General features: G+C 50.0%; 1 protein-coding gene across 4 annotated transcripts in view; it reads right to left on the reverse strand.

Annotated features, from left to right (window-relative positions):
• Positions 1-6,031: 6,031 nt before the first annotated feature.
• AFAP1L2 (actin filament associated protein 1 like 2) overlaps positions 6,032-26,461 on the reverse strand; it is a 71,932-nt gene continuing 51,502 nt past the window's right edge. Inside the window, exons 5-20 of one of the 4 annotated variants that reach the window (XM_052799639.1) lie at positions 23,925-24,015; positions 20,253-20,336; positions 17,082-17,284; positions 16,319-16,498; positions 15,642-15,731; positions 14,758-14,842; positions 13,433-13,537; positions 12,567-12,778; positions 10,709-10,854; positions 9,981-10,092; positions 9,036-9,275; positions 8,775-8,952; positions 8,380-8,547; positions 7,924-8,105; positions 7,185-7,313; positions 6,032-6,856 (exon numbers count right to left, since the gene is read on the reverse strand). In XM_052799639.1, the coding sequence (XP_052655599.1) occupies positions 6,830-6,856; positions 7,185-7,313; positions 7,924-8,105; positions 8,380-8,547; positions 8,775-8,952; positions 9,036-9,275; positions 9,981-10,092; positions 10,709-10,854; positions 12,567-12,778; positions 13,433-13,537; positions 14,758-14,842; positions 15,642-15,731; positions 16,319-16,498; positions 17,082-17,284; positions 20,253-20,336; positions 23,925-24,015 (2,232 nt within the window). In that variant the 3' untranslated portion in view covers positions 6,032-6,829. Of the gene's footprint in view, positions 6,857-7,184; positions 7,314-7,923; positions 8,106-8,379; positions 8,548-8,774; positions 8,953-9,035; positions 9,276-9,980; positions 10,093-10,708; positions 10,855-12,566; positions 12,779-13,432; positions 13,538-14,757; positions 14,843-15,641; positions 15,732-16,318; positions 16,499-17,081; positions 17,288-20,252; positions 20,337-23,924; positions 24,016-26,461 lie in introns of all 4 variants that reach the window. The other 3 variants (XM_052799638.1, XM_052799641.1, XM_052799640.1) reach the window with 3 other exon arrangements.

The following is a 26,461-nucleotide window of genomic DNA, read 5'->3' on the forward strand; positions in this document are numbered from 1 at the left end:
CTGTTTTTAGTAGGTGCGTTGACTATTTTTCTCCTAGATTTGACCCAGGTCAAATCCAGTTACCTATGCTGCAAGGACACCGAGTAAGGGCAATCCCCCAGCCATTTGCAAACAAAGGTCCCGGTCTGTTGTAGGCTCTGGACGGAGCCATGGTTTGTACTGTCCCGCTGGTCTTTGGACCTTGGTCTGCTTTCAGGTTTAACTCCATTCATCCCCTGCCAGCCTCACTCTTACCTGCCAGCCACAGTCTGACCTGGAGGGGACAGGACCCGGACAGCCTCCTGAGCGGCTTCACACGGGTGCTGGGAGCAAAGCACGGCAGGCAACGTGCAGGTCAGAGGAGGAAAAGGCCTGGACCTCTCCTCCCAGATCTCATTCACCCTTTCCTTTCTCCTGCTGCTGGCCACATCTCTGCTCTCTCCTTTGCCAGTGTGTGTTTTTCTCTTTTTTCCTTCTTTTTTGCCCATTCCAGGTCAAGTCTCACTTCTTTTTGGTGCTGTTTCCATGTCTCGGAGCTTTGCCATTTTGCTTTGCTCTCCTTCTGGAGCTGGCTGGGGAGAACAGTGTGCTTGTCCTGGCCTGAACCTGGACGGGTGAGCTGAATGGCATTTCTGCCTCCCCTCGTTGTTTTAAGCTGATCTTGTCCCCGGCGCAGCAGTGGTCTCTGCAGCATAGGCTGGGCCTCTGCTGGGCTGTGATGGTTCATGTGTCTCCAAAGACAGTTTGGCCACATGCCTGCATCCTTCAGAGCATCAGCATCGATGGATCACCAGATCAGTTTGCCCATGAAGCTGTAAAATTTACATAATTGCTCCCCCAGGGCCCATGGTTCACACTGTTGGGTTTTTCTCTGCTGCCTTTCCCATGGTGTCCATCACCTTGGGAGAGCAGGAGCAGCTCTGGACAGGGCTGAGGCAGAGACATTAACTGTGACTGCCAGCACTCGTGAAAATAGTGTCTATTGTTCCCAGAAGAAGAAAAACCCCTTCACCCAGATGTCCTGGCCCCATGTTTGAATAGTAACATTAGATGTACAAAGAGAGACACAAATTACTCTGCAGGTTTGTTGTCAAAAGAAGAATGGTCTAAAAGCACTCTTGGGGATGAAAGCTGGCACTGAGACAGGAGCAGCACTGTCATACCTTGTGGGACAAACAAGGCTAGGAGAAAGGAGAATTTCCTCTTTCTTTTCACTGTCACTTTAGTAGATTGTCCGTGTCCTAAGGCACAGCAAAATAGAGGCTTAGTTGAAGAGCTAACATTTGGGATAGAAAGAGAAACTAATCTATTAATGTTACTTATTTAGGCATGGCTGTAGCTAAGCATTGCCTCTGCTGTAAAACTGTTAGTCATCTCTTGTAGGGAGAATGGGCTAGATCAGACTCACAGCTGACACCAAAGATGTGGTTTGTGTTTTATGGTGCAGAAGTGCCCATGGAGCTGGCTGGATTCCAGCCAGACTGCTCTGAAAACTCTCCCTGGCCTCCCTGTGCATCCTCTGTTGCATGAAGGGTCAGAGAGACTGTGACTTCTCACCCTCACTGCCCTGTTGGGTTTGCAGCTCCCTGGTGGCTTCTCTGCTATAGTTGGTCTAACAGCATCGTTAGTTCACTCCTCACAGGCATTTGTCCTCTGCACGATCAGTCTTCCCTCTCAAATGGAAGCATATTTACCTCGTCTGGCACACAGCTCTGGAGCTGGGATGTGCTTTCCTAGCCTTGTACAGGTGCTTAAAGCCTTCTCTTTGTATCCCTGTTGCCTGCAGGACAGTTTGTACAGTGCTGCTGAGGACTTTGCCTTGTGGCAAATGTGGTTTGGTGTAATCTTTGTTTGTAAAAGTTCTCTTTGTTTTAACACATAGCTAGTAAGTACATTTTTAGAGTGCATGGGCTTGACTGGGACAAAGGATGCTTGCCTGGGTCCTGAACGGGGGGCAAACCCTGCGTTTGTACCATCCTGCTGGTTTTAAGCACAGACAGACAAACCTCTCTGTGGAATTCAGGAATTGTGGACTGTGAAATCTCATGCTGGAGACAACGTTTTAATGCTGGATGGGATACATCTAGCCCTGTGCATCAGTTTCTCAAGTAGAGACGGTATGAAAGATTGGAAACTCATGAAGGAGTTTCAGGAAAGCTGGTTCCTAAGCCCAGCCCTTAGCCTCCGGGTGCGTCTGACTGAGGTCTCAGTGCCCAAAATGCCCCAGGGATCCCCGTGAGTCAGGGATCTACGCGTGCTGTGACTGTGACCTTCCTCCTAAATGTGGCTGATTGCTGAAGCCTTGGATTGTTGCTCAGATGTGCTCTGGCAGTGGCAGCACCCACCAGCTCTCCTTTTGTACAAGACAAAGCACTTTGCAAGGTAAGGAGGTGTTGGGGCATTGGGAGGAGATGGGAAAAGCCAAGCTGATAACAAAGATCAGGATATATGGGATGCTCTTGGAGAGACCAGCTGATCCCACAGGCAAGCAGGACACTGCTGAGCAGTTGTTGGAGCTGTTTTCTTTTTCTTTTTAAAAATTTGAGTTGAAGATCCTGGCTAATTTCTAGGCCCTTTCTCCTGCAAATTTTAATTTAAAAAGAGAGAGTAAGGGGCTTGGGTCTCTGACATGATCCCTTATTCAATTCACTCTCACAGACTTGCTTTGATTCAATCAGAAATACTTAATGAGAACTTACCTGATGGGAGCTCATTCCCTTAAGGCTGGGTCGATGTTTGAGGCTAGCACAGCCACCGAGGAGGTGGGGTCCCTGTGAAGCCAGTGCTAATCCTGTCTGGCATCAGGGATGCTGTCTGTGCCAGGTTGTCATTAGATGTCTGGGCTGCCGTTACTAAGGGAGCTGTGAATTATTCTCGCTCCGTAGGATCGCTGGATGAGCCGTGGCTGGTTGCGGGCCATGTGCTGACTTCAGGGGAGAGCCTGTTTCTCCTTTAAGAAACTGGGATTTAAGTAAGTACCGTGAATTTCACCCTCTTTAGTCTTACCTTCCCTCAGCGAGCAAAACCATGCCTCTTTGTGATGAGTATATGTGTTTGGTGCCTGTACTGTAAAGGCTGCAGCCAGGGAGCTGGGCTTTGGACCCCGTTGTGCCACTCTGCCTGGGCACCAACAGCCAGGGCCAGCCTGAGGGAGGTACCGTAGCACTGGCACCGGGTCTGCTGACGCTCCCCTTAAAGCCAGCTGGCTTCTTCAGCTTGCAAAACACCTGCAATCTTATTCTCTTTGGTAGAAGTAATTTGATTCATACCCAAGACAGCTTATATAAACATTTAGGTCAACTTCTCCACCAATAAGAGGTAGTTTTTTCCTTTAAAATCTGGCACTTGTGTCTTAGTTGAAAATCAAAGTGCCCGCTAGCTCTCCTGGTGTGCTAGGCAGGGTGCCCCAGTAGCTGTTGTATCCAAAGCAAGAACTGAGTGTACTTAGGTGTGAGAAACTTGCTAAGAAAAATGGTTTGTAGCAGCAAATTTCCTTCCAGAAGAATATGGGCTTCTGCTTGTGACACACTGCAGGCCCCATAGTGGCCTGGCTGCATTGTGCACAGGTGAGAATTATGCTGGGAATAACTAACAAAGCAATAACAATAAGCATTAAATTGTGTGTTAGATATCCAGTAGGAGCTCTGCCTCCCCTACATAGCTGTGTCTTTGGGCCCAATCCTTCAACATGGTATTTTGTAGGATGAGACTGACTTGTGTCAGGCATGAGGGCTTTGTGCTTGGGTGAGCAAGTTCTTCAATCTGGGTGCTGCTGTGCCCCTTGGCAGCTGTGTTTGCTACCACAATGCTCCATGGGGATCAAAAGGCAGAGGTGTGCTGGGGATAGCCGGAGCTGACACTGCGGTGTTACAAAGCAGCCATAGGTGATGGGCAGTGCTGTTGAGGATGGATAAAAGCAACTGCTGCTGCCCCTTCAGCTCACAAAACAGCAATCCCAAATCGAGTTATTATTTTGGGATTCCTGGGCTCAGAGGCTGACAGGACACTGATGGGCTTGTTGGCAGGTTTGTGTCAATGGGTGGACTAGGAAAGGCGGGGGAGCAGGACATTCCCCAGGATTTTGTGCTGTAGCTACAGTGCCTTCCCAAGCTTTCTGCGGGAGTGGAGCGAGTAGTGGTACAGCCACCAAAAGATATTTCACAGACGTGTCTGGCTGGGTGTCTGTTCTGTAAAGACTGGCCTCAACCACTTTCTTTAGTAACTCTATTCCTTTCCAGCTAAACCCCATCCTGGTTTTCCCTTTCGTGACTGCAGCAGGCACTAAGCATTGCATACAGTTGCTATCTAGTGGCCAGAGGAAGGTAGTGGATGCATTTTTCTCTGCTGGTTTTGTGCAAGAGGACTGTGCTATGGAGATACAGGTAGGAATCTGTTACATGTATTCATGCAAATTCTCAGGGTTATTGCTATTTTTCAGTGGGTTAGCTGTCCAAAACTTTTTTTAGTAGATGGTGCAGTCACTATAGAGGACTAAATTTTTTAAGCTGTAGTCCGTTGCAGTTGTAGAGTGCATAGCTAAGGAATGTTGTAGTAACTAACAAACAGTGTTGGGGGTTTGATGTACTTTAAATCTACTGGCAAGTAGAGCAGGGACAAGCCCCATTACAAAGAAAAAACACTGGTAACATAATATACTCAACATTTTATTATAAAACCCTCTAAAGCGCCACTTTATAGGTCACAGTTACAACAAAGGAAATGCCTTGAGTTAGGAAAACAATGGGGATGCAGAGACATTGTTTAACATTTCTTGTCTGGGGAACGTGTGTTGCTCAGGACTTTGCCTATGTTTACCATCCCCTGATGGAGATAGCCCAGTGGGACCACTGAAGCTGACTGGGCTGTGGTGGGGAAAGCAGAGCTGCTCTCATCCATCGCTGTCTCAGTACCACTGTGAAATGTCTGGACAACTCCTGGAGGATGACAGCAGAGTGTGTACAGTAAGGGCATGTTTGACATATATTTAGGGTGTAGAGAGGCTCTCCTGCCAGCTCATCATGGGTGAAAACAAAAGCTTCATGGTGCCCATAGCCTCCCTGTGCTTTGGAAAGTCCCCTGGGTCCTGAACCAGAAGTTTCAGTGGTTTATTTGCATGAGTTTTTCCTGTGTGCAAACCTTGCACAGGGACAAGCCTGACAGCTGGGGCTGATGTACTCCTCCTGAGGCCTGGGATTAGCAATTCTTCAATCTGCACTGCAGCAGAGACTTTCAAATTAAAAAAAAATGGGAGTGAGGTCACCTTTCTTGCCTCCAGGATACTCTGACCAAGCTCTTTGTTGCACCCTGGCTCTGTGGCAGTGGCAAACAACCCCAGAGCCCCTTGTCAGCACATCCTCACTCGCCCCAATGCCACTGCCAGCTCTGGGTGTCACAGCCCTGCACTCCTCCCTGGCTGTTGGGCCTTTGTGCGAAGAAGGAACACCCCTTCGGAGGTGGTCTCAGGCCCGTCAAAGGATTTCAAGGGTTAGGAAGGCAGAACATTTTGCCTGTCTGTCTTTACCCTGGCTCTGGGTGCTGCTCATCGGTGTAGCTGCAGGAGGCCAGGAACAACCCAGCCAGGGTGCCAGTGCTGCTTTAGCTTTGCACGGTTGGAAAACAGCTGCAGCCCTGGCACAGCCAACACAGCAACTGAGCCTGGGCTCCAGGGCTGAAGGACCATCAGAGGAGACAGGCTGAGGAGCCTCCAGGCCATCAGACATGACAGCAGGGTACAGGGAGGAGAGGGTGCATGGATTTCTGAAACTCCCCCTACCCCCTTCAAATTTCAATGTCTTTTAAGTTTAGTGGTCCCAAATGTCCAACATCTTTCATTGGAAAGCTTGGCTAGGGGAGAGGCAGGTGGGCTCTGTGGTGTTTTGTACATCAGCAAAGTGGTGCTCACAGCTGGGGCAGGAGCACAGGGACAGCTTTACCTCCCCTCCCCTGGGAAAGGGCAAGCCCTGAAGGATACACTGGGATCCAGCTTCCCCATCCAACAGCTGAGCAGGCCTAGGCCTTCAGTAAATTATTAACAAACCTTCAAATATGATGATTATTTTTTTTTTTCTTCAGAACAAAGTCCTCAGGTGAAGTAGACAAAGATCTTCAAGAAAATTAACTGAATCTGCCCAGAGCTCTTGGTGACATCAGTCTGTAACACAGCTTATAGCATGAGAAGGTGAGCAGGGATCTTCCTCAATATTCTGGCAAATCTGCAGCAGCCTGGTAGGAGTAAGCACATGCTGGGATGCATCAGGACACTGAATTAAAAAATCCCCTGGACAGGCTGCTGTGTGCTTCTCATTTGTGTCTCAAGCACTGCTCAGGCATGGTTATTGCCCTTGACTGAAGGCTGGATGAAATGCAGCTGAGCGATGACTGGCAGCAAGACAGGTGAGACTTCAGTTGACTGCAATTTGCCACTACAGGTTGAAAACCACTGGGGTATAAAGAATAACAGAGGCCCCTTCTGAACCCACTACTGTCACTAATATAGAAACCTTAATAACTCATTGATAAACCTTCAGAGTAGAAATACACAAAACACCCCTATGTACAGTAACATTCTTGTTTACATCAACTGGGTTAGGAATTTGATGCAAGGATTGCCACTGGTTGTTATTGTTTTAGCTATGTGATTGGGACTTGTCTGGAAAGAGCAAGATCATTTGGGATAACTCTCATCGGCAGCCGTTGACTCCATTGCTGCATCTGAGCAGTTGGCGTGACATGGAGGAGGCACTTGGTGTGTGGTTGTGTTGCACACCCAACCTCCACCTACAGGTGATTGAATCCCCTTGGCCATGCATGGGCAATTCCAGTCTTTAGTCCATCTCTGAAAAACATGGTTCTAACTAGCTCCCTTCTTCTCCCATTCCTGCCAAGGAATAAAGGCAAATTAGTCAAAAGGCATATGTGCCAAGCCATAGTAGCTGTAACGTGCACAGGATCAACCCGATCATCTGGTACCTGAGGTTTTTTGGCTGTTATAAGCAATACACACATTTATTCATTTAAATTGCAGCCAGGGCAAACCCAGGTAAAAAGACCAGAGGAAAACCAGGCTGGCCTGCTCCAAGTGGTGCTCAGTCAAGGGTCCTTCCCAGACATAAGACCCCCCACAACCCTGTCCCACTACAGCCAGTCTGCTCCACTGCCAGAAGGGAAAAGCAGTGGCTGTCCCAGATGGATTTTTCGCACATTACCTTAGCTTTCTGTAGGACTGTTCCCTTCCCCGTCACCATGACGGATAAAGGCCGGTTTTTTAAAGCCGTTGCTGAGTTGACTGGTGAGTTCTCTGCGCTATTTGCTGGACTGGCACTTTTTACCTGAATCTGCAATAAAAATAATAGAAATGGTCATGACTTCAAGACTACCAAGGGAGTGCTGCCATTCCCCACCATCTCCTGGTCACAGTCACATCCCACTTGCACTGAGGCACATTTTTTCAGTGACATGCCAATTTCAAAATACCACTAGTATGTGTGTGTGGTGTGTTTGGGTGTTGAGGATAAGCGCAGAGGTACTGAGCAGGGCCCAGGTGGTGATCATCTCCATTTCATGGGAACCAAGTTCCCAAGAAGGAATTTAGATGCCTGAATCCCCCCCAAAAACATCCCTTGGCTCAGCTGAGTGCAGAAGGAGCTGGGTCCAGACATCCATGGCCCCGGAGGGTGTTGCTCAAGGTCCCACAGGGAAATACAGTCGCTCTCCTGAGCCCCAGCCCCCTTTCACTTCCCCATTGCTGCTGTTACCTCATTATATTATTATATGTATATTATAGATAATTATATTATTTAAGTATTATGTTAAATATAGTCTATACATTTGTATAAGATTACATATAATAATAATATAATAGTTATTAATTATTATATTAAGCAGGCTGAAATAGCCCAGCTGCCAGAAAGCCACTGCGCATCCCAGGGGTGCCCCCCCACATACCCGGGGAGCTGCGTTCTCCAGGTGCGTGGTGTCCACCGCGGTGCCCAGAGTCACAGGGCCAGACTCTGCTTTCTTCAGGTTCTCCTTCACCTCCACTAGGCTCAGCTCCAGGTCCACTCTCCGGCTCTCCTTCCTTCTGCATTCTTCTTCCACCTCCTTCAGCCTCTGCTCCAGGCTCTTGTCTGTGAAGGGAGGGGTAACTTGGTGCCAGCTGGGAACTTGGGGAACTCGTGAGGGGAGCAAGGACTGGGGCACGTCCTGTACATTTTCCTTATATTTTGCCTCAAGAGGGACTGTGACAGAGCAAACTCTTGCTCTAGTGCAATTTGGGCTACCTGGTTCGGCTCAAAGCACCAGGTCTCCTCCTGGTCCCAGGTGGACCAGGTTCATTGCCCCCTCTTTCCCCATGGTCCCACCTTGACTCATTTCCACACACCACCCCTTGCCCTGCTCTACCTGTGCTGCTCCCCAGCATTTCCTTCAGCTCCCGCCTCTCCTTGCGCAGCTGGGTGAGTTGAGCCCGGATTTCATCCTTCTCCTTCTCCAGCCGCTCCTTCTCCTCTGTAAACCGCTTCACCTCTGCCTCCGTCCGGTTCTTGCCCAGCTTGGTTTCCACTGCTGCCGCTGGAAACACAACCCACCAAACCAAGCTCAGCCAGGGGAAAAACCAGGAGGGAAAACCTCTTCAGGCGCTTGGAAACAAAACGAATGAGGGTCTGGAAAGTCACCAACCAGCCCTTTGGGCCCTGTAAAGCTACTGTATAGCAGCGGCAAGCTGAACCACAGGGCAAAGCTCACGCACCAGCTCCTTCCAAGCCCCACCTGCTTGCAGGGACCCACTGGCCACTCACCCGGCAGTGGCATCTTGGGCCGGTGTGCGGGCACCAGCTGGGGACTGCCCGCCGTCACTGGGCCCACCAGCAGCTCCGGGACCGGCTGGGGGAAGGCGATGTTCTGCTGCTGCGTCTGGATTTTGACGGCGGGTATCCGTGGCAGCGCCTCGTCGGGTTCTGGCTTCTCTGGGTGTTTCTGTGGGGGGGAAATGAAGTGGGATGATGTGGTGGTGGGGGAACTGATGAAGCCTGGCCCCACACCACAGTTCAGGACGGTACCTGCTCCAAGGTCTCCATCGCCTTACTACAGGGCTCAGCTTCCTTAGCCACGAGGGCTGTCTCGGCTGCGCTCTCGACTGCAGCCTTGTTGGCAGCCCTTTCTAAAGGTGGTGAGCTGAGGGGTGAAGGCTGGCATGACTTCTTGCCAGCACAGTGTAGGAAGGACTTCACTGGGGTGAGATCCAGGTACACTCTGTCTTGGTCCCCCTCCAATTTGTTCTCACTCTTGGGTACTTCCTCCTGCAAAAGGAGAATGTTCTGCTGAAAAGGGACCATCTGCTGCAGCCAGAAGTACAGGAACATCTCACTGCAGAGCAGCATCAACTCGGCAATCTAGAGTATCTTCCATAAACCTCACAGGAACTAAAACCCCATTCCCTAAGCCACTCCATACAGGGCTTTTTAGTGTACTGAAGGAAAGGCCCCTCCTCTCCTTCAATAGGTCCTTCCAATGGTAGCAGCAGCCCCACACAAGGATCTCACACTGTTGTACATCCAGCAATCCCTGCCGGATTCTTTGCCTTTCCCAGGATAACAGTCCCATCCCCAGCATGGCCCATCTTTCTTGTCCTTACACACAGGACTTGCTCTCACAGGCATCAAAAGGAATTTTGATAGATTAGGTTCCAAACAACCCACTACCTATCACCAAATAATGCATGCTGTTTGCGAATGGAAACTGTGAGATTTTATCCCAGCTGCCTGAGGATCCCTACAACACTCTGCTGGAAACTTCTCCTCCATTCCTTAGCGACTCCTCTGCAGCACTCACTTCTGCTCCACTGCAAAAGCCTGGATTGCCCCAGGGGCTGGGAATCCTCTTCATGGCTGTTGGAAAAATCTCCCCCGTCACTGCTGGAGACTCCCCCCGGCCAAATGTTTGCCCATGGTCTCCACAAGAGCTCTCTGCAGCAAGGCAGCTGCCTGCAACACTGGGCATCTTACCGCAGGCAGGTCTGGCAGATCCACATCATCGTACAGCTCCTCCTGCTGCACCCTGCCCTTTGGCAGGTTGTCGATGTAGGCGTTGGGCTCAGAGTACTTCCTCTGCATTAAGCTGTGAACAGGCAGCAGGACAGCCCATCAATCAGGAGGGATCGGTCTCGCTGCGCGGCCGTGCCGTGCTGCATTTTGGGGCATCGGAGCACAGTGGTCCTGGGGTCTGGGCAGGGCCACACGGCCCCGCGCAGGAGACGAGAAGGTAGAGCCGTGCAATGTGATCACTGCTGCCGCTGCCCATTAAGCGGCACCCACCAGAGTGGGGCTACATTTCCCCTCGGCTCTGTCCTTTCTCGCCCAGCCCTCGGGCACAGCACCGCAGCAGCACAACCACCCTGCCCCGCTGGCACGGTGAACCGCGTGGCTGGGTGCCCACCGCCCTGCACCCCCCCAGCCAAGCCCACCCCACCAACCTGCCTTTGCAAAAGCCACCTGGGCACGTGTCCCTAGCCCCGTGGCAAGCTGCAGCTCAGGTTAGATGGCATCATGGTGAGACAATGACAAGTTCTCTCCTGCCCCGCACCGAGCTTCCAAAGAAAGCGACTGAGCTGCAGCTGTGAATTTACCACCTATTCCCATGGCAGCCAACCTCCTGCAAGCAGAGGGACCCCCCGCTCCAGCTTGCTTCCCTTCTACCAGCCTTGCGTAGTCCCACCCGTTACCGCTAAACGTACAAGAAGGAGTTCTTCGCTGCGCTCACAATGCAGGAAACCCTGTCAGCATCCACATAATCGTAGGTAAATTCCTCCGGGTCCGTTTTTGAACCTGACTCCGACAAGAGGAGGCCCAGCCAGTGGCCCATTTCCTCCGAGGACTTTGCCTACAAGGTGACCAGACAGATAGGACAGGTTGCAACAGCAGTTTCTCTGCACTCCCAAGGCTCATGCTGACTTAGCCTTGGGTCGGGAACTATGCTGGCAGTCCTCTGGGCTCGCAGGGGGAAAGATGAACTGCTGGGTATTTGTATTAAACGCAAGGCTGCATTAAAGAAGAAAGCAGTACCGCTCCATGTATGGACCGCTTTGTAAATTTGGCAGATACATGAATGCAGCTCTTTGCTTAAGTCCTTCCTAAAATTTCTAGTCAGTGTCCATTTTCCTTTCAATGGTGATCAACTCAGCCGACTACAAAGAGTAAGAGAAGTCTCTGGGGCTGGAGATGCTGGCCAGGAACCGGCTTTGGCGAGGAAAGCATGCGGGTTTTATTTTGCACCAGCAGAGCGCAGCAATAGGATTGCCAAATGCAGATGTGCAAGGAGACCCAAGCACATCAGGGAGCCTGCGAGTTCCTTATGCTAGAGCCCAAACCCCTTCCAGGGCTGTTTGCACAGGGGAGAGGGGAAGGGAAGTCTTTGAAGTGGGATCAGAGATCATCAAAGAGAGCCCCTCACTTTAACATGGTCAGTACCAAATTCCCAGCTGCAGTGAACAGTCTGACATCTTGCAAAATGAAGAGTTAAATATGGTGCCTTGAAGTCAGCTCTAGCAAACAGGCACATGCACTTCCCAGTATTGGGGGATTTCTACCTGAAGCAAAAAGAAGTGGGCTGATGCAGCCATCTTTTGCTTTGATTTAAGGAGTTAGAGCAGTAAGCACAAAGTAAAATTCAGGGCACATGAATCCCAAACTGGAAAGTATATTTTAAACTTTCAATCTGTTTTATTTAGCAGAGACTTCAATCCCTGGGAAGCCCGCCAGCCAGCCTGTACGTCGAGTCTGACATCCCAACAAAATACAGATTCTTCCTTTCACAAAATGTAAATTTTTCCAGCACCTCTTCTTCACATCTGTAATTAGGCACAATTTCTTAGACACAGACATACCCTGAATCAGAAGCTAAACAAAAACACCTTCAAACTTCATGGCAGGCCCTCGAAGTCAGTTGTTTAGCTATAAATACTCCACACTCTGGAAAAATACAGGAAATTGCTCACATTGTCCACCTCCTACTGTAATCATGCTGTCGTCAGAGAGAACTAAGATTAGGAGATAAACAGTTCTGGATGCAGGCAAAGGAAAGTAACAGATGGAGATGAATTCACTTGCACTTTCGGGGGCAGATCTGTGATCAGTTTACTTGGGATGCATGACCCGTGGCTTTTGGACTCTGTTTTCAGAAGACAAAGTTCTCTGTCCCTCCTAACCACAGACTTAAATCCCTAAAGTGGCATTCCTCTCATCTAACATTAGCCATCTGAAATGCATCCTGTATAACTTAATCATCCAAGGTTATCCTATAGTCAGTGGAGAGAGATGGGCACCTCCAGAGGACCCTTCATCCCATCCTAAGATGAGTGCCTAAGATGAAGGCTGAATGGTCCTCTGGAGGCACCAGCATCAGACACAGCCTGGATTACCAGTGAGGTGGAACACCTTCTAGGTGACCACAGGCAGATGAACCAAAGTCCCACGCTTCAGGTTCTGTTTTGCTGGACTGAGGTTTCCTCTGGAGGACCTCAATGGCATTTAGGCCTACTAAGACACCCAAGCTGATGACTTAAAGCAGAGCTTTCTTGGAGATATGCACCCTACCTCCAGAATGACCCGTTCTTCCCCATTGTGCAGGATGCGGAAGGAGTAGAGATGATCAGGGCTTGGTTCTGGGATAATTTCACAACCTGCCAAACTCAGGGGCTGCTGAGCCAGTTTGCTTCGGTTCTTGTCCTGGTAGAAATGGAGGTGACCGTCTTTTATCTGACACCAACGGGACTTCCACTGGCTGTTCACTAGCACATTCAGGTAACCTGCAAGCAAGAACAGGTTACTTAAGCACATTTTCCACCCCAGGGGGAGAGGGAATCCAAACTTATTTATGTGCATGGGGATGTCTGATGGGTAAGTTCCGAGATCACCACACAACACAAAGCCACAGGCAATGACAAAGAGCAAGAGCACAATGACAAGCTGTCCTATCCATATGAAACAGGGTGAAAAGGGTAAAAATCTGTTCAAAATGAGATCCTTGAGATTCAGGTTAGGTCTGGAGCAGCAAGTTGGCTGCAGACGGTTGGACAAAGTTGATCCCAGATGGTGAATACCAGCTGACCCACACAAGTCTCTCCCTGCTGACTCCCACACCCTGGGCTGACACCCAGGACGAGCAGCACAGATGTCCTCTGCGTGCATGTCTGGTATTACCTGTCCTTCCTCTTGTGTCGCCCTGCGAGCTATTGCCCGCCCTTGTAAACCACACAGTCACCTTAACGTGTAGGAGGCACCACAACCTGCATGGATTCACTGGCATGGGCCAAGCAGGCTGTGGCCTCTCTGCCTCCCCCAGCAGGACAGCCTGGCACATGGGCATTCGAGGAGAGTGATGCCTGGTGCTCATCCTGCCCTGCGCGCCGAGATCCAGCTCCGAGAAAAGTCCCTGCAGAGGGGCTCATGCTGCCACTTACTTGAAGTCTCCAGGGATCTCTCTGGGCTATCCAGGGAGCTAGATTTTTTCCTCCCGAGGTTCATGAGGTTGCTCAGTTTCAGGCCAGTTGTGCCCTTCTTCTTAACTACCGGAAAAGAAAGAGACATACACGTGGCTTTCCCAGCTCACAGCCATACACGGTCTGCTGTCCCAGCTGGGTGTCCTGCCCCAAAGCTGCCTGTGCTGCCGTCCTGCGCCCAGCAGCACTGCGGCACACACATCCCTTGCAGAGGGCAAACCTGTGACTCAGGGACAGGCTGTAATAGTCCACAGCCCAGGGAGATGATGAGCGAGATGGCACCAGTAATCTCAGTTAAGTAATTTGCTGAAGATACTTAATCTATATTGCTTTAAACTTGGGTTAGTTCTGACCAAACACCGGTCGCAGCAGGAGCTGTGGGAAGGCTGTTTGCACAGGTCTTGCAGGTGCCAACCTCCCTTCACTTTCTTACACTACAAAGAATTGAATTAAAAACCCTTACCTATAAATATTTACTGCATTCAAGTCTTTTCCTTTCTAAAAGAGGGACTCAAGGTGGGGAGGGGGAAAGCTTATGCCCAAAGAGCCTCTTTGCTACCAAGCACATCAGTCACTGTGTGAATATGGCTGTGTAATCATCAAGTAATCCTGGTAAGAAATCAAGTTGGATTTTTCTAGTCCAGATTTTCCTTCCTGCTATCATAACAAAATGATGAAGTCCCAGTGTAGAGGGACTCAGCAGCTGAGCTCCATCTGTTGGGTGACACCAGTGAGTCCTCAGCATGGATTTCTCTTTCTCTGTCTCCGTTACATAGATGGGTCCCACCACCCTTCTAAAGAAGATCTCTTTTAATGTACTTACCTGCCCCATCTTATAGGTGGGGAATGCAGCTTAAAGCCCAGACTCAGATACCCTAGTGTGAAGGTATAACTCTGCCATTGGAGACAGCTCAGCATTTCACACAAGCACTCCAAGTTTCTCTGCAGACATCTCTGAGAAAAGTCACTTAGGTTGCATTTATGCCATCTCAAACTGTCCCAAAGTGACTTGCCCAGAGTCATGCAGGATCTCTGTGGTAGGGCGGGTATCACACCCAGGTTTCTCAAGCCCTATCCTAACTCTGTAACTGCTGAGAAATCCCAACGTCCACCTGTCACTTCATTATAGGAAAAAGCACTGAAATCAAATTCACAGGCAGTGAATTCACACACAGCTTTCACCCTGCATCAGGTCAGTTTGAGGTGGCAGGAGAAGCTACAGAAACCCTCACCACAAGCAGGGTCAACGGCCCAGTTTCCCTGTTGTTCCCAGGGTGAGGTTTTACCATCTTTCGTCTCGGCTGTCTCCGGGTGGCCGTCTGTGCTGCTCCCGCTCTCGGAGGCTGCAGAGTACCTCTCGGATACCTCCACCTGTAAACAAGCACCAGACACAAGCTCCGCAGATGCACGTGACCCGTTCCTCCAGCCAGCACCCGCCACAAGTGCTTTTTTTCCCCCCTCCTAAATTACGAGGTTCCACCCACTCCGCAGCAGATGCTTTCACGCAGACATCTCCCCACCTGCCCGCTCACGCTGTGCCTTCCCCATCGTTTCTGAGCCTGGCATGGGCAGATCCAGCACATGAACCGCCCCGGCTGGGCTCACCTCCGAGGTGACACGGTGGCACCACTGGTGCCACCCTACGGCCTCCTGCCCTGCAGCCTGGCTGGTGGGGGCATTTGCCAGTCCCCAGAGGAGGGCACGGGCACAGGAACTGGCCAGGTGCCCAAAAAGGTCCATTTTTGGTATCCACCAGAGACTTATGAAGGTTTCTTTCTTCTCCCACGGTTTTGGAACAAGCTGCTCCCAGGGGAGTGCCACCTAAGCCTGGACTAGAGGCTGGCCCAAGGCCTAGCATCCAAGGGTCTATGTCCCTTTCAAAGCTCTTGGTGAGCACAACTGTCCCATTGGATGAGATAGTGGCTGCTGCCCTCTGTGGAGGGGAGCCCAATGCTGAGTCAGTTTTGGGGGGAAGATGGGGCAACAAAATTAAGATTGCAAAGGAAAATTAGGATTCTTCCAATAATGCTCCTTTTCAGCAGAGCGGGGTCTGGTTACACTCCTATCAGTCTCTGCTCAGATAAAATTACTGCACCTACAACTATTATTTATTAAAGAAACAGGGTAGAAAAGCCTAAGTGTTAGTTCTCTCTGTGGAGACAAAGTGTACCTTTGGGTAACTGAGACGCTGCGAATCCGGGATGTACTGGTTGCCTTCACTGCCTCCTTCGCACAGCACGCCGCTGGTCTCCTGGATTACCTGTGCAGAAGGGGAAGCCACAGTCTGTGAGACAGCTGTAGTAACGGCATCAGTACTTCTTCCCCACCCAGGACAGGCAAAACCGCAGCAGCCTGGGAGAGCCGCGGTTTAGGCTCCCTGCGACCCCAGGGACTTTCCTGGTGTTGCAGCAGGCAGCCAGCAGAAACTGCCGGATCCGAGGCAGCCGGGGAGAGGCTGCCAGCAAAGGCAGCCCCGGCGCCTCGCAGCCCTGCTGCCGCCCCGGGCTCCGCGAAGGCTCCTTCTTCTGCTGCCATCTCAGGGAAAGGGCTGTATCTCCCCGTCCTCAGCCAATTCATGTCGGGCACCCACCCCAGACGTCCCTCCTGCCGCAGCAGCGGGGCTGGGAGGTCCCTCCACGGCCTCCCACATGCAGAAGGCGTCAGGGAGCTGTGGGAAGAAGCTATCCCGGGACACAAAAATAAAGGGGTGTATTTGTATACGGGCTTGCAGCGAGGAAGGGAGCCAGAGCACACAAGGGCAGGACTGAGATAAGATACGGTCTCCCAGCAGAGCCAGGGTAGAAGCACGGGAGCACCAGCAGGGCAAGCCCCGAAGGCACCACTGACCCTGAGCCACTGCTCTGCCTGGTCTTTACTCTGCAGCCCCAGCACGATGACGTCCGCGTTCATGGGGATGATCTTCAGCTTGTGCTCTTTCTTCCTCACTTGCTTTTCCTTGTGAATGACAGTGCAGCCCAGCAAATTCACGTCGAGCTGAGGGCTGTGGTCTTTGGAGCTCTTGTAGCACTGGGGAAGGAAGATGGGAGGGCAGGTAAGAGGCTGAGGAGGAGCCTTCCCTCCCGCTTGCTGGTGCGAACTCATCCCTAGAAGTGGCTCAGTGCAACGACGTGCATTAAGTGCGCTGAACACAAGAAGGTGCTATAGGTACTACAAGGCTGCAATGTCTACACAGACTACGCACAGGACATCTCTATATGTATAGAGATACCTGTACATCTACATACATGCATATATAGTCTGAAATACCTCTCACAGGTAGTGCTAGAGGGTCAAGTGTGTGGTTAGCCGGTGGGATAAGCATCCCTTCTGCTTAACCACCTCAAAAAGTTTCCCCAAAAAGCATGTCTAGGCATTTTGGGAGTTTGGGATTTTGGCCACAAATGTGCCCTTGTGCCCCCCTCAGCAGCCCCATGCCCACATGCCTTCTGAAAATGGAATGCAATTCCCAAATCTCTGGGACATGGTTTTTGAAGCGTTGCTTCTAGAGGTACTTTGTTTTTGCCAGCTAGTTACATGGCCCGAGGTGCCACTTCCCTCCCCAGCTCATGAAAATAGGTTGTTTTAGGCAGAGAGTGGATGATCTACCCACCAGCAACCTGGTGTCCTTGATAACACACAGCTGTTTTGCCCACTGTCCCAGCCACTTCTTTCTCCACAGGAACGCACAGATGCGGGCATCCTTCATCAGCTCAATGGTGGCCTCTGTGGATGGCCACTGATGGGTTGCTGACTTGCCTTTGCTGCTCTCTTCTTCATCGTAAGATTCATAGGAGCTACTAACGGCTTCACCATCTTCTATAACAAAAGCAAAGCTCTATCATTAAATACATTTCTAGGACAACTCTGAGCCTATTGCTTGCCTTAGCCATGCTCACGCATGCAAAAGCTTCGGTGAGGGACGTGTCTTTTGAGGCTCTGCTACAGGAGGATAATCAATAGGAAAATAACCCTCATAGATCCTTTTTCTTTCTAGCCCAATATTAACCTCATTGCAATGTTTTGTGCCTAATAGTCTCAGTTAGCAAACACTCAAAAGACACTTCTTAGTTGACCACAAATTTGAAAACATTCCATTAGGCATTTTCTGATGTATGCTGCTTTTTTTCCCCCCAAAAAGATGCTTTTTCTACTTTCCACTTCAAACCAAACACTCACTCACAATTTTTAGGGCAACAGCAAGCTACAATCAGCCCTTGCCCTCTGAATGTCAGAAATAAAAACAGTATTTGCAAGGCCATGCAGCAAGCAATGATCTACTGTATTGATGACAGCATTCCACTTCCCCTCTCTGGGCTAACAGGTCTCTCTCTCTACTCGGCATCTAAGGGACAGCAAGGGGCTTTGAAGTAATACACTGTTACAGCAGCAAAAATTAGTCATAACTGGAAGCTTAACTGTAAATCACAGTAATCATGTTTTTCATGTTCATTCTTAAATGGATTGCTGTGTTACTAGGATGAGTTGGGATTTTCAGCAGCCCACTCTAACATATTGTAGGTTGTTGGAGTTTTCAGCTGACAGGAACAGCTGGGCATTGCTACCAGACTTGTCAGAAACAATGAAAATGTTCCCGCTGGCTGCAGGGGAATTTGCAATGCTCTGCTGGTGTTTACAGGACAGCTCTTCACAAGGTAAGCTCACAGAGCAAGATGGTAAGATTTGGGCAGCATCTGTATAGGGTTTTGCATTCTTGTCCTACCAAACAGCACAGAGAAATATCGTTACGTTTCTCTCACCAGAATTTAATCTAATTTTGATTCTCATCTGTCCTGGTTTCAGCTAGGATAGAGTTTATTTTCTTCCCAGTAGCTGGTATAGTGCTGTGGTTTGGATTTAGGATGAGAATAACGTTGATAACACACTGATGTTTTAGTTGTTGCTAAGCAGTGGTCAAGGACTCTTCAGCTTCTCATACTGCCCTGCCAGCAAGAAGGCTGGAGGGGCACAAGAAGCTGGGAGGGGACACAGCCAGGGCAGCTGACCCAAACTGGCCAAAGGGGTATTCTGTACCATGTGATGTCATGCTCAGCATATAAACTAGGGCAAAAGCTGGCCAGGGCCCACTGCTTGGGAACTGGCTGGGCATCAGTCAGCCAGCGGTGAGCAATTGCATTGTGCATCACTTGTTTTGTATATTCTAATTCTTTTATTGTTATTCTTTTTCCCTTCCTTTTCTGTCCTATTAAACTGTCTTTATCTCAACCCACAAATTTTAGGTTTTTTTCCCCCTGATTCTCTCCCCCATCCCACAGCGGGCAGGGAGGAGCGGGGGGAAGCAAACTGCTCTGTGGTGTTTAGCTGCCTGCCAGGTTAAACCACATCATCAAATCTTGATATCCACATAAAAGTAACATTATCAGATTGGTGCAAAATAAAAAGAGGAAAAGCAGCCAGAAAAGAGGAAAAAAAAGCATTAGGAGCTTCACTGAAGAGCATTTCTTAAGTTGGGTTTATTTGTATTTAAAATAAAGGAACTGAGATGCAGTAACAAGCTACAGCCTCACCCCCAGTGAAATCTCACTTTAACATCCCTCAAGTGATCAAAGCTATGCCAATTAAACAAACTCATTAAAAAGCAAATACTCCCTTTCAAAGTCTCTGAATGGTGCTGACAGCACACTACTGGCTCACCATCTCCATACCCTCAACGTATTGGACTGTCCATCTTTTATGGGAAAACATTACCCCTTGGTGCATTATCATTACACAGACCCTTTCCACAGGCACCCTGAGCAGATATTCAGGTGGAATAAAAATGTTGAGGTTTCTCATCCCTAGAAATACCAAGAAGCTGAACCTCTGCACTGCTAGGTACCCTTCCTTATGCAGCAGCAAGGATGCCTAAGTGAACCTCATCTTCTAAATCCCCCTCCTTACCAACACAGGGCTATTGCTAACTGCTCCTCTGGCCCCTTTGGGTGTCCCTCACCTAGGCATTAGGTCTCAGGATGCCACCTTTCTCCTGGGGGAGTAAGACTTTTCTTCCATGCTCTCAGTGGGAGCCCTAGCTGCTCTTTTGTGCATCAAACACAACCACAAGTGCCTCATGAGATGAGATCTTCTCTACCTGAAGAGCTGCAGCCATTGCTGGCCCAGTGACACTGCTACGGCCTCATGATGGAAGGGCATTTCCCAGGCCATGCAGTTGGCAAACTGGGACAAACCTTGCTTGGGTGGCTTGAGACAACACTCAATCCCAAGTCATACAGCTCAGGCACTTCAGTACAAGGTCTCCATTTCCACCTACTGGCAGTTTCAACTAAGACCACAGTTTTATCCTCTCATTGCCGTGACATCAGTGGCAGCCACGTTCTTGGATGTCTTTAATCCACCTCTGCTTCCCTGTTTGTCTTCCCACAACCTCCCAGGGAGCTAAATCAATACCATGATGCAGGAAGCCCCAACCATCTTGTACGACAGAGCTGCCTCTGCCTGAGCGGAGCGGCTTCAACATTCGCTGAACGGCTACTCGTCAATACAGCCAACGTTACCACATATCAGCTCCACATCAGTGACCAGAACCAGGGGAATAAAGGCTAGGGAAGTTCTCTTCATTGTCATCTTGAGCACGGGGAAAAGCACAAAAAAATGCCGCCTTGCATATATCCAGCACAGGCAGAGAGAGGGGAGAGGTGGTTACCCTCCATGCATGTAATTGGCAATGCCAGGGGGAGGCACCTGATCATCTTTGCTAAAACCGAGTTGCTGTTTTGTTTTGTTTTTTAAAAAAGGCACTTCAGGTTTGGAAAGCATGCCATACCCATCGTTATTGTGGCATAAATAACGCCCTCAGTAACCTGCAACCCTGGCCTGGGTCCAGCCGCAGCAAGCCTACCAAAAAGACCTGCACAGTCAAAAGGAAAGAGAAAGGGAGACAAAGAGAGAAAGCCACAGATAAGCAAATGTGGAGAACAAGGGCGTCAGTCCAGCTCAGCCCCGCGCTCCCCCCTCGGCTGGCGAGGCTGCCCCGTCCCTGCTGCCAAAGGAGGAGCATGCCATTCGGTGAGACTTCAAACAGGGGCAACGTTTTCAACCCATCCCCTCAAACAAGGCAATTCCCTTTAAAACAGAATCATCGTCATCATAATTAAAATCAGCCAGGGCAGATGAGCTGTTTCAGCCAGAATAATTACTGCTCACTTGGCAGTCATGTTGCCCCTTGCGTTTTCACTCTGTTTCTTATCGCACCCTTCAATTATGCAAATGCAGACGAGGATGAGGATGATAACGGTTTAACACATTTCAGCCCAGGAGGAAAGGGAAGCAGCAGCATTTGCCAGAGCTGTAAAATGAAAGGCAGAGGCATCCCCACCAGAGGGGCGGGAATCCTGCTGATGAAAGAGGGACCCCTGAGACCCCATGGTCTCGCCCGCCTGCTTCATTTTAATTAATTCACCCATGGTTTGTTACAGTGCCTCGCAGTCCCACCTCTGACGCTGCACGAATCCTCTATCTCCTCAGCCCATCTGGAGGCTTGCTTTGATGTCCTTTCTTGGCAGTACACCCACTAATTTTAGTGGTGTTCCTATTTTTGTTTGATTTCACTACACCCATTTGTTTGGAGACACATGGGTGTCTTCCAAGGCTTGTGCTGCAATTCTGCCATAAACACCACCAGCAGCTCCCTGGATCGCCAGCCCCTTCCCTACCCAGCTTGTGGGGAGAGGGGGGTGAGCACAGAGGGTTTGGGGGGTTACTGGGGTCAGGCTTTAGCATCTTTAGCCAGGGCAAACCTATGCATGTCCAGACTGCCCTTTAGCAACAGCGGTCACACCAAGGTCTCAAGGCAGTTACTAGCAATGAGCATCACTCCACGTAGGACAGGTACAGGGTACTATTGCCATCTGATCGGGCGAGGCAGGGGGGGAAAGGGATGGGGACCCCCAGTTTTGTACTTGTTGAACCAACAGGCAGGACCGAGACCTGCAGGTTTGTCCATGTGCCGTGGGATTTGAAGCCTGATCTCAAGGCAAACTGGGGCACCAGCAGCTTCCCAGCAGCTTCCCAGCAGCTTCCCAGCGTCACTGCCCGACCTCCCCTCTGCACAGCACACCACGCTTCACCCTCTCCTGAGCCCCTGCAGCCGCCTCCTGCCACATACCTGCTGCTCCACATCTCTCCCTGCTCCTCCTCCTCGCTCACCCCAAGGCACCACCTCAAACAGGAGGTTGCCAAAAAGCACAGAGATTCCCGGTGACACGGTGCTGCCTTCCTTCTCACTCAAACCACCTTAAAAGCCATCGGCATTATAGCACGCCAGGTGGTTTGTGCAGAAGAAGGGACCTGCTGGGGCCTGCAGAGGGGACCGGTGGTGGAGCAGTCACAGGAGGCAAAGGCACCACACAGCTCGGCGGCAAGGGACTGCCTGGACTTGCACGTCCCATCTCTGCTCGCTTCACAGGCTCCTATCTCCACTTACAGCTGCGATACTGCTTGGTAAAACACCCAGCCTGCTAGTCAAACAGCTATTCATAGCAGCCACAGACTGCCCCATCGGCGCCCAGAACTACCTCGTTTTGACAGTGCTCCAATCATACCAGGGTTTTTTCTCTCTTTTTTGCAGGGCTCTGATCTCTCGTTTCCTTAGGCATCTGACTGGCCTGGATTTCAGTGGATGGTGGGTGTATTTGCATCTTTGAGCAGCAGGTTACCAAGGAAAAGCAGAGGTTTAAGCTGGGTGTGTGCTTATCGCTCCTGCCAGCCAAGGCTCCGAATACAACGTGAGTTTATGGAGCTGCCTGGATAACATAACCTGGGTTTCCCAGCACACAGATCCGTGGCCGTACTCCAGCTAATCCGGTGTATGCCTTTACATGCCATGGCTCTTAGCATGTTATCCGCTTTCCCAGTGTGCAGCAGGGAAAAAAAGTTTATTTATCTTGCAGCGCAGGCAACTGGAAATCCCCTGTGGGGAGGAGGCTGCAGGGACCTGTTCTGCCCCAGCTGCAGGAGGGCTTCACCCCCCTGCACCTCGCACATCACAGCCCTGACCTCAGCCAAACAGCCCAGAGTGTTTTGGCAAAACCAAGCTGGCACCTATCTACACACGGCAGAGCTAGGGAGACCTCTCCTCCACGCCAAAAGGCATGTTTCGCCCCAGCCACGATGAGCCTGCACCTTTTCCCACCTGAGCTGGGCACGATCTTCCTGTCCAACACTGTAATGCGGTTGCAGCCAAAATGGGATGGCTCAGGGAAACGAAGGTCTTTCTACATCTCCCTTTTTTGTTTAGCACTGTAAATCCTAAGCCTTCATGAGAACAGCAACCCGCACCGAGATACGAGCTGTCCAGGAGTGCACGGTACACACGTGCAGCGAGGGCTGCTCGGATACACCAAGCCCCGGCCGCTTCCAACAGTGGCACCGCTGGTACTCCCCTGCCAGGGAGCTTCAAAGCCCCATGGTGCACACTGGCGCTGGAGAGGACTCGGCTTCTCTCATAAGCAGCTCGGATTCAACAACCAAGGGTTGAGATCAAAATCTTTTACCCTTAACTGTCACTTCTTTGCTTGCCTCGACTCTCCCCCCTCAGCTCTGCCCCACACCACGTACATTATCGTACCCACCTCTGCTGCAGTCAAGGCTGATGAGCAGAGATCTGCTTCTGCAGCAGAGCTATATAATCTGTCTCATTTGGGCTTAAATGGATTATAAAGCGATGACAAGATCAGCTCTGCTATCAGATCAGAGGAAAGTAATCTCTCACAAAGGGTGTTCACCAAAAGAAGGATGCAGGACTACATCTTAAAAAGCGAGAATGTGGGAGCTCAGCCTGCGTGCAGCAGTCTCCTCCCGAAGGCGTGGGGAGCCCACAGGTGACAGGTATCGGTGGCACTGCTGAGGACACTGCTGGGAGGTGCCGACCCAGGCAGCGAGCGAGTGTGCGCGGAGGGAACCCACACACCATCCCCTCACATTAAGTGTGGCTTTTTAATCAAGTTTACAGATGGTTAAACTGCCACAAGAAACAGAGCTGAATAAATAGCCAATTATAAAAACGGTTATCACGTCTAACAGACCAAGAGAGTCATGGATTTTGAACCCCAAAGGGATGATTAGAGCACTAGGACATGAATGCAAGCTACCACAGCTTCACCACTCACTCCTGAACAGAAACCCACGTTTGACTACAGCCTATCTGCCAGAAAACCATCAAGACAAAGAGAACCCCCAATGGTTTATAATATTTTACAGTGATGTTATATTAACCCAGGCATGCTCCTTATTTCTACAGGACAGTTAACAATTTGAGTAATTCAGTAGCCTTTTCTTTCCAACTAGCATTAGATCTGAAATATCAGTGTGACCAGCATCAGAAAACAAATTTGTCACACAAGCTGTAAGAAGTGTCCACGCTTTACTCGTTCTCATAAACCTCAAGTCCTTCATCTCCCACACGAACCTCCCCCCCCGAGAGTTAGCGGTGATATACCATTTACAGAGACATCATATGGCTCAGCCTCTTCATAATATCCCTCTGGGGATTCGATCTTGGGGACCGGAGGTTGTTTTGTTTCAGGAATCTGCAGAATAAATAAATAAAATAAGGATGATTTAAGGTAAAAACAGATCCTTGAAAACAATGGGGCATCCTTTTTTTTTTTTTTTTAGCACTAAAGTGTATCCTAGTGGATATCTTTTAGATATGTACACCAGGATTTTCACGTAAACTGGTTGAGATGACGGGGAAGAGAGAGACTGCTGAGGGTTTCCAGTGTACAGTCAGCTCAAAATTAAAGGAGTTATTCAAAATTACTGTATAATTGTGTCATAAATGTTATTTTCTTTAATATTGCTGAAAGCCCTAGGAAGATCAACTCATAGGTTTCCTCAAAAGCAGCAATTGCAAACCATTGGCCTTACCATGAACTGGGAATTCTGCCCGCTGCACCAACCCCCACAAGCTGCTCATTGTAACTGGAGATGATCTGCTGTGCTATTGATTATCATAACAGGGAACCAGAAGGGCCAACATTTGGTGCAATCCTGGCTTTACACTGACAAGCATAGCCTGAGCGGTCGCCGGTTGTGTCTCCAAGTCTCTGACTGATAGCAAACCAACAGCTAAAAATCTCTGCTTCAGGAACTATATCAGGAATCTTTAATTGTGCTCTCAGCAAAAAATGAAGTAAATGGATAAACAACACTGATGGAAAATAAGTCTTTGAAAAGAGTCCAAGTGCTGGAAAATCCCTGTGGTGCCTGCCAAACCCCTCCCTAAACACAAGCAAGGGCTGACAGGAAAACCAGCGCCTCGATCCTTTAGAAATACCAACACATGAGAAAAAAAAAAGGGGGGGGGGGGCTAAGAAACAACCTTTTTACTTTTCAAGTAATTCACGTAGCTGTTGAACATGAGACAGCAGAGCCAGCGATCACAGTAGGATGAGCACACAGCTTATGCTTTTCCCAAAATATGTGGCATCCCATCTCCCATCATGACCCAACAGGAGGATCTCACTGTTCCCCAGTGAGATGTTCGCTCTCCTCGCCCAGGTCAAACCATCTCTGGTCATCTGACAACGGTATGATCTGGCTCACAATACCTCAACTGGCTTCTGACCGAGACCTGTGCAAATCCTAGATAGGACGTTCAGTGCGTGCAGGGCTAAAACCCCACTCCTCTCAGGAGGACAGGCAGAAGAGCAGGTCTCTCTCTGTAGAGGCAGCAATGTTGAACGTCACGGACCATGCAAGATCCTTCATGCCAGCCCACATGATTGCTCCTGGTGGCCTGAAGAAGAGAGGCCAGCTGGGCACGAGCATTGCAGAGCAGTCTAAGGCAAGATCAGTCCCTTTGCAGGTCATGCCAGCATCATCCAATGCAGGTGTGAAGCTGCCCATCCTGCCCTGTATATTTCCACCAACAGGTACTGCTGCCCAGAAGTGGAAGCTTTGAAGGAAAAGATTTTCTGGCCAGCAACTGCCCACGAAGGGGGATGCCGCTGAGCCTGTGGGAGCTAGGTACCCTGACCACACTGGCCAAAGTCACCCATCTCTGCTCCCACAAGGGTGAGCAGCCCGTGGCTCTGCCAACCTTGCAAACTTCTCAAGTGTCTTGGATGAAAACTCCTTCCTATGCGGGTCTGCCAGATGCTGTGAGCAGACTCTGAGCTTGCTTTCCAGAGCCACGTAGGACACACTGCTGGAAAACACTTGCCTCCAAACACTTAAAGGTTTAGGAACTTGTCCTAATGTGTTAAATTAAAGAAACAAAAACCCAGCCACTCCAAAGCTTTACTTAATCCCTTCCCTGACCAGGGAATGTGTCTGCAATTGCCATCTGTGGTGGCCTCCTGCCTGGAGCTAGCTCACGTTGTGCTACGACCATAAACAAATTGCCTACACAAAGAAACGCTGTGGGTTTATTTGACACCATCCCACAAGTGTCAGGGAAGGAGCGGGGCGGGAAAGGGGCTGCTCTGTTTTGTTTCCTACAGACAATGGAAGCCAACAGGGACTAGGTGGGACTGCACCTCAGCTGCCCCAAAAAGCTATTTTTTTCTCTTCTCTTTCCTTAAAGGCGTGGAGTTGTTTTGTCTCTAGCTTAAATGAAAGAGTATACACTGTGTTATCTAACCCAGGCTGGCCCCTGCAGAACATTTGCCTGTTGCATTACGGCACAACGGAGCACGCAAATAAAACCATCTTGGGCATCTGCATCCACACCCCGTGACTTTCTCAGTGGATGGCTGCAGAAAGCGGCAGAGCTGCCAGGGCTACCGCAGAGGAAAGGTCACCGATGTCTGAGCCACAGCCTGCAGGACTCATTGTTTGAAGGTTGCTTTGGGACAAATCCAAAGAAATTAGTGGGATCCAGCTGGGCCACCCCTGCTGGGTTGCCCATTGAATGCTGGTGTCAGTGAATACCAGGAACAATCTGCTGTGCAGAGCTTCATCACCAAATTTCTCCTGTGCCTCAAAAGACAAGTGTAGAACACCACCACAGGGTGCCTTAACGTCACCAAA

The sequence above is a fragment of the Harpia harpyja genome, chromosome 10 (assembly GCF_026419915.1).
Source record: "Harpia harpyja isolate bHarHar1 chromosome 10, bHarHar1 primary haplotype, whole genome shotgun sequence".
In the NCBI taxonomy this organism is placed as follows: Eukaryota; Metazoa; Chordata; class Aves; order Accipitriformes; family Accipitridae; genus Harpia; species Harpia harpyja.